The sequence below is a fragment of the Pristiophorus japonicus genome, unplaced genomic scaffold, assembly GCF_044704955.1.
Source record: "Pristiophorus japonicus isolate sPriJap1 unplaced genomic scaffold, sPriJap1.hap1 HAP1_SCAFFOLD_71, whole genome shotgun sequence".
Classification (NCBI taxonomy): domain Eukaryota; kingdom Metazoa; phylum Chordata; class Chondrichthyes; family Pristiophoridae; genus Pristiophorus; species Pristiophorus japonicus.
The window spans coordinates 1,288,629-1,295,384 of NW_027254624.1; the positions used below are offsets into that span (position 1 = coordinate 1,288,629).

Sequence of the window (6,756 nt, forward strand, 5' to 3'; positions counted from 1 at the left end):
CACTTCATCCACACATCGGCCTGGTATTCTATGAACAACTGATACCCTTTCCCCAATATAAACTGAAATTCCCCTCTTTCTTCCTTCATTCCACATGCCTCACATCGTGCCGTGAAATTCCCTACTTTACAACTTTGGCCTACTGGGCATATAAAATTGCCTTGCTGCCTTATACTATTACTTCTTTCCCATACCATATTTCCCTTCCATACTCTTCCTTCTTTTAGGACTTCTTTCTCCTGCCGGGAGTTCCCTGTCGCTAAAATGATCAGTATACCTAACGTCCATTTATTTTTCCAAGAGTCCCTTCCCATCTTCCCTTTCTTGTTTGTTTCTATACCACTCTTGAAATAAGTCGTTACAATAATAACACGTCCACACGATAGTAACAGTGACCCAAATAATAAAGGCCCAAACTTGCACACAAAGGAGCTCTGACATTCGTCTGTGAATTTTGTGCAATAATTTAAAGTCCAAATATTTAATACAAGAGCAGGTACAGTTCTTCAGCGAGAAGATGGCTGTTTTCTTAATCGGGCGACCGTAGTACGTCCTGGCTCAATGCCTTTTCCTTCGGCTGTGATTCGTCGGGGAAATAATGTTTACAGCGGGTCGCATGCACCCAGTTCGTGTGCTTTTCCAATTTCAAAGCGGTTCGTGTTGTGAGAATTATCTGATATGGTCCTTTCCACCTAGGAGAAAAGAATTCTTTGTTTAATGTTTTTACCAACACTTGATCTCCAGGCCTGAAAGGGTGCATATTTCCTTCCGATGGGGGCACCTGTGTCTGCTTTATTTGTTCATGCAGACTTCTTGCTATTTCACACATGGCCTGAGCATACTTTAGTGATTTTTCATCGTTCCAAATTAATGCTATTTTTTCATCTGACAGTGGTGGTTTTACGCCGGTAGGCATTGGTCTTCCCAATAAGGCTTCATGTGGTGTCAAATCAGTGTTTCGGTTTTTCTGGTTTCTCATTGTATACACTACTAATGGTAAGGCTTCTGGCCACTTCAGTCCAGTCTCCTGACATATCTTGGTAAGGGTAGATTTTATTATCCCATTTACTCTTTCTACCATTCCCGAGCACTGTGGCTGATATGGTATATGTAACTTCCACTGGAAGCCTAACGCTTCTGCAAGGTTCTGCACTATTTTTCCGGTGAAGTGGGTTCCCCTATCACTGTTGATTCCCATAGGTATCCCATATCTTGGTACTATTTCTTTAAATAGAATTTTTACTACGGTTCGGGCATCGTCTTTCCTAGTGGCGTACGCTTCTACCCACCTTGTGAACATATCTACTATGACTAATAGATATTTAAGACCTGATACTGGAGGCATGTGAACAAAGTCAATTTGCAAATTTTCAAAGGGCATACTTGGTTGGGGTAGATGATCATATCCAGCAGGTGATTTACCTCTGTTATTTTGTTGACAAATTTGGCATGTTCTAGCAACTTTCTCAATTACTACTGTTATTCCTGGTGCATACCACTGTGCATTAATAGCATGTATCATCCCTCCTTTGCCCCTGTGAGCCTGACCGTGTGCTAGGCGAGACAGGGGCAAAAATAGAGATCTAGGGCAAACAGTTCGCCCATCAGGGTGATACCAAATGCCGTTTTTTAGAAAACAACCCTGGTTTTCCCAAGTTCTTCCTTCTTGTATAGTAACTTGTTGTTGGGCTGTTTTAAGTTGTTGGATGTCAAGTACCTGTGGAGGGGTGACTGAGACTGCTTGAAGGCAGTCTGCCTGTGCCGAAGCGGCCTGTTTGGCTGCCTCGACAGCCCTCCTATTTCCTGCTGATACTTCATCCTCACCGTTTGTGTGAGCTGCACATTTGATCACGGCTACCTTACTTGGCAACTGAATGGCGTCTAATAGATTAAGCACCAGTTGAGAATGCTTAATATGCTTTCCACCAGAGGTGATAAAGCCTCTGTTTTTCCACAGTTGTCCAAAATCATGGACCACACCGAATGCATATCTGGAATCAGTATAGATATTAGCAGTTTGATCTTTAGCTATTATACAAGCTCTAGTTAGGGCAAACAATTCAGCAGCCTGAGCCGAGGTTCCGGGAGGCAGGGCGAATGATTCACCAGTTTCGTGGGGAATTACAATAGCATAGCCTGCCAAAAACAAATCATCCAACGGCCTATGTGATGATCCATCCGTATAGAGAATAAGATCAGGATTGTCCATGGGCTCTGTGAGCAAATCTGGTCTTGGTAAGGTGGCTACTTCCATCGTTAACAGACAATCATGCTGGTCTGGATCCTCTACTTCTTTAGTAGGAAGAAAGGTGGCTGGGTTCACTACTGGTGCACGTCGAAAGGTATAGTTAGGGTGTGACAACAGTAATACATCATAACCTGTTCTTCTAGATGCTGTAAAGTGTTGTGTGGCAGCTGAATTCAAAAGTATAACACAGCATGGGCTGTAATGACAGTACATGGATGATCCAAAACAATAGGTACCGATTTCTCCACCATGACCGCAGTAGCAGCTACAGCACGTCGACATGCTGGCATTCCCCTTACTACTGGAGGCAGCAAAACCGAATAATAAGCAACTGGTCTATTTCCCCCACCATGTTCTTGGGTTAGTACTGCTGTTGCAAATCCTTCTTTTTCATTCACATGCATCTGAAAGGGTTTACCATAATTCGGAAGTCCCAACGCCGGAGCATTAGTAATGGCTTTCTTTAACTGTTTAAATGCCTCCTCTCTCTCTGGGGTCCATTCCACCTTGGGTGGGGCATCATTTAGGGCAGCTGATCTTAGGACCGCATCCCATTCTCAATAATCGGGGATCCATTGTCTACAGTACCCAACCATCCCCAAAAATGACAAGATATCCTTCTTTGTCTTTGGTATGGTGGCCCTTTGAATTGTCTGAATTCTTTCGGGTCCTAGCTGCCTTTGCCCTTGAGAAATGTGAAAACCCAGGTACTGGACTTGAGTCTGACAAAATTGTAGCTTTTGTAACGACACTCGGTGCCCTCTCTCACATAGGTGCTGTAACAGTTTCAAGGAATCTTGTATGCACCTGTATCCGTGGCTGGAAGCCACAAGCAAATCGTCCGCATACTGCAGCAGTACAGACTGGTCTGATAATGAACAGTCTTCGAGGTCTCTTTTTATTGCTGCTGCATATACTGCGGGGCTTTCGGTATATCCTTGGGGCAACCTGGTCCATGTGTACTGCTGTTTCTTGTGGGTGAAAGCAAACAGATACTGACTCTCTTGATTTAACGGGATGGAGAAAAAAGCTGAACACAGGTCTATCACAGTAAAGACAGTTGCTGTTGGTGGTATAGCAGATAGTATAATGTTGGTGTCCGGTACCACAGGGGTGATAGGGACTACTATCTTATTAATAGCTCTCAAATCTTGCACAAATCTCCATTCATTCGGCCTATTAACCTTTGGTATGGGCAGTATCGGAGTGTTACACGGGCTCTGTGTCTTTTCTAAAACTCCTTGTTCCAACAATGCAGAAATGACTGGCTCTATCCCATTTTCTGCCTCTGGGGGCAGTCTATACTGCCTAATGCTTGGTAACACGGCGTTCTTTATCAATTGTACCCGATGGGGTACTGCAGAATGTACTTGCCCAACATGATTCTTATGCTTTGCCCAAAGTTCAGAAGATACTTGATTCAATGCCATTGGCAGCTTAGGGCTTGGTTGTTCCGGGGGTTGCTGTTTTTTTAAAAATGGAAGCATGATTTTTACCTTTCCACTGGAGAATCCCCCTGTTGTGGGTGATAAAGTCTATCTGAAAACTTTGTAATTTTATTACTGCCCAAGGTCGATAGCCGTGTTGCTGTTTTTCTCTTTCTATTCCTACAATCATCGGACCAATATCTTTAGGTTTCGCTGGCGGTTTTACAGCCAAGGTCAGATGAGGTGTCGAGTTCGCTTCCCTAAACCGCTGTTGCTGTAAGGGTGTCAAATCGATGGCTACTCCCAATCCTTCTGGTCCAAAATAAATGCGGGGCGTAGCTTCGACTATTTCTTCTCTATTTAAAAAGGATTGTACCAAACACTGGTAAGTTTCAGCTTTTTGACAAGTGTACCAGGCTGTACAGTGAATCTGAACTGTCTCAAAGCTTGTCAAAATCAAGGGGGAATAGAAGTTGCCAATCAATTGCCAACAATAGAGGGCAGCCTTTTCTTTGTTATCCTCCCTTCTCTCTTCTTCAATCCCATTATAGAACTGATGGATTTTATTTGGAGGGAGCTCCATGCACATTCCTTCCTTTGTGCAATAAATTGTGGCTCCTAGTTTGCACAAAGTCTGTCTTCCCAATAAAGGGAGAGGTGTTGTTTTAGAGATTATCAAAGTCTCATCATTAACCGATTGTCCTTCAATTATCAATTTGGTAGGTTCCGATAAAAATTCTTTCATGGGGATACCAGCCACACCCATACTTAAGACGGTGGTGTTGCTTACAGGTAATCCCACAGAGGATGGTACAGAAGACATAGTAGCACGGTATCCACCAGGAATTTCACATAAGTATCTCCTACTTTTACTACTGCCAGAGGGTTTTCTTCTATGTCCGCTGATAGGCGGAGGGCTGCCGCCTGTACCACTAAGCCTCCGGGGCATCCCTATGCTGATTGGTGCGGGTTGGGGTTAGAGAACGAAAACTGATGGGCCAATGAAGGTGGAGGTTCGGGGAAACCCCCTTGCAATCTTCCACCCTGTTTCGGGGGGCATCTGCAATCGCGAGCCCAATGCCCTTTTCTGCCGCAATTTCTACACTCATCTTGAGAGCGGTCTCTTTGGGGCCACTGTCCTCTCCCTCTTCCTCGTCCTCCATATCCTCTATTATTCTGTGCCTGTCCTCTTCCCTTTTGCTGATAGTACTGACCTGCTGTTTTTGCCTTATTTTCCTTATAGGTAAATAGTCCCTCCCTATCCATGTTGGCCAAGACGGTAATTGTTTCCTCCCAACTTTTTCCTTGCCAGTCCAAAACCTTTATTTTGTATGTTCTTGCTTGTTGTGGTAACATACAATTTAACAAGGTTTGCACTGCCAAAGGTTCATTTTGATCCATTGGTATTCCTGCATGCTCGTCCCAACTATTTTTCCATCTGCCTGCAAAATCTATCATCGATTCTTCTGCTTTCTGCAAGCAGCGGGTGACTTCTCCTATATCTCCATGTTTTTTTAGCTCCCTTTAATATGGCATCCTTGCCCCGGTGTTGTAACCAATGTTCCCGGGACTCATTTCCTTCTATGTAATTATCTTCCCGCCAATCTCCATTTTCGCCGGCGGGTTTGGGAACATATCTTTTACCCCCTGCCAAGAGGACCCATATGCTAACTGCAGTAATAATTTCACATCTCCGGGGAGGGGGTTATAAATGGTACAGGTTTGTTCAAGCCAGTTGTGAAAGGCTACTGGCTTCTTAACAGGATTAGGGGCGGCTGATATCATATCTCTGGCTTCTCCAGGGGACCATGGTTTTAAAACTGCCGTAGTTCCTATCATTACCCTAGGATTTTGGCCGACGGGGTTTTGGGAAGTAGAGTCAGCGGCTTCTCTTTGAGCCGCTTGCCCTCTTGTTTCTACCCCATATCTGTGGTCTATGCCCTCTTGTCCAGAGGCTCTGGCGTCCCCTGACGCAGATGCTCCCGGGTCTCCTCCATCGGCTCCTCCACCTGCTCCGTTTTCATTTTCTAGTGGGTTTTGTGGATTTTCTCGTCGCCTAGAGGCCTGATCCAGCTGAGCGGCCACTATTTCTATAATCTCCTGCCAATCATCTGGCTTGGTGGTTGGAAGACGGGGGTATAAGCTGACAGGGGAAGTGGTCATAACCGGGGCACTCGGGGGGCTGTAAGTGGGAGGGGGCTTCTCCTTACTCTCCTCCGCCTTCTTTTTAATTTTAGGGGGCTGGTGCCTCTTTGCCACCTCTGTCCATTTTTTAAAACAATTCTCCATATAATCCTTATCCCAAGTGGGGTCCCCCGCGCCATCTTTGGTGGTCTGTCTCCATTCCTCAATTAAGGACAATTTAAAACTTCCTCCATACGGCCAATCCCCATCAGACCAACCGTAGAAATCGCTACTTTAATTACAGTGTCCGCCGGCGAGCCGGGCGGCACAATGGGATCTCCTACCTTCTCTCGTTGCTTTACTACCTTACTGATTCTTTTCTCAGTCTTAGGATGTACTTTCATTCTTTCAGTTGAGAGGTCGTCCGTCTTTCCTTTTCTAGGAACTGGGCGCGAGCGCCCTGCTCGACTAGAGCCGTTTCCCATTCTTCTGGATGCAACGCCTTGCGATCTTTTCTGAAATGAGAGTTAGGACAATCCTACAAAATAGACAATAATTTACAAAGCGCTCACCGGTGTTCTCTTTTCCGCTCAGCTCGGGGTCTCCTTTTGCCTTTTTGTTATTTTAGCTTCTTAGCGGTAGCTACCTTATGCCTCACCCCCTAGGGGATCTTGGTGGCCCGTCCCCCTTTTGCTAGGACGGCCTAGGCACCATCCTTCTTTTAGCTAGGAAGGTCCTTTAAAATTCCTCTTTTCTCTCTTTAAAAGTTAAATTTAGTTCTTTTGGATCTCGTTATCAGAGATCCTGCCGACTACGCCAGAATCTGTCGAGGAAATATTTAGCTTAAATTAACTCAGGCGGAGACTTTCAGAAGTTGCTTCGAGAGAAGTTTATTACTAAAGCTAACAAGATATCTTGGAGAGCTTGCTTGGACCGTACCAAGGCAGAACTCTCTCG

General features: G+C 45.0%; 1 protein-coding gene across 1 annotated transcript in view; it reads right to left on the minus strand.

Annotated features, from left to right (window-relative positions):
• LOC139256326 (zinc finger protein 239-like) overlaps positions 1 to 5,964 on the minus strand; it is a 101,163-nt gene extending 95,199 nt beyond the window's left edge. The window contains exon 1 of the mRNA XM_070874200.1: positions 5,518 to 5,964. Coding sequence (XP_070730301.1) covers positions 5,518 to 5,964 — 447 coding nt within the window. The remainder of the gene's footprint in view (positions 1 to 5,517) is intronic.
• Positions 5,965 to 6,756: the final 792 nt, after the last annotated feature.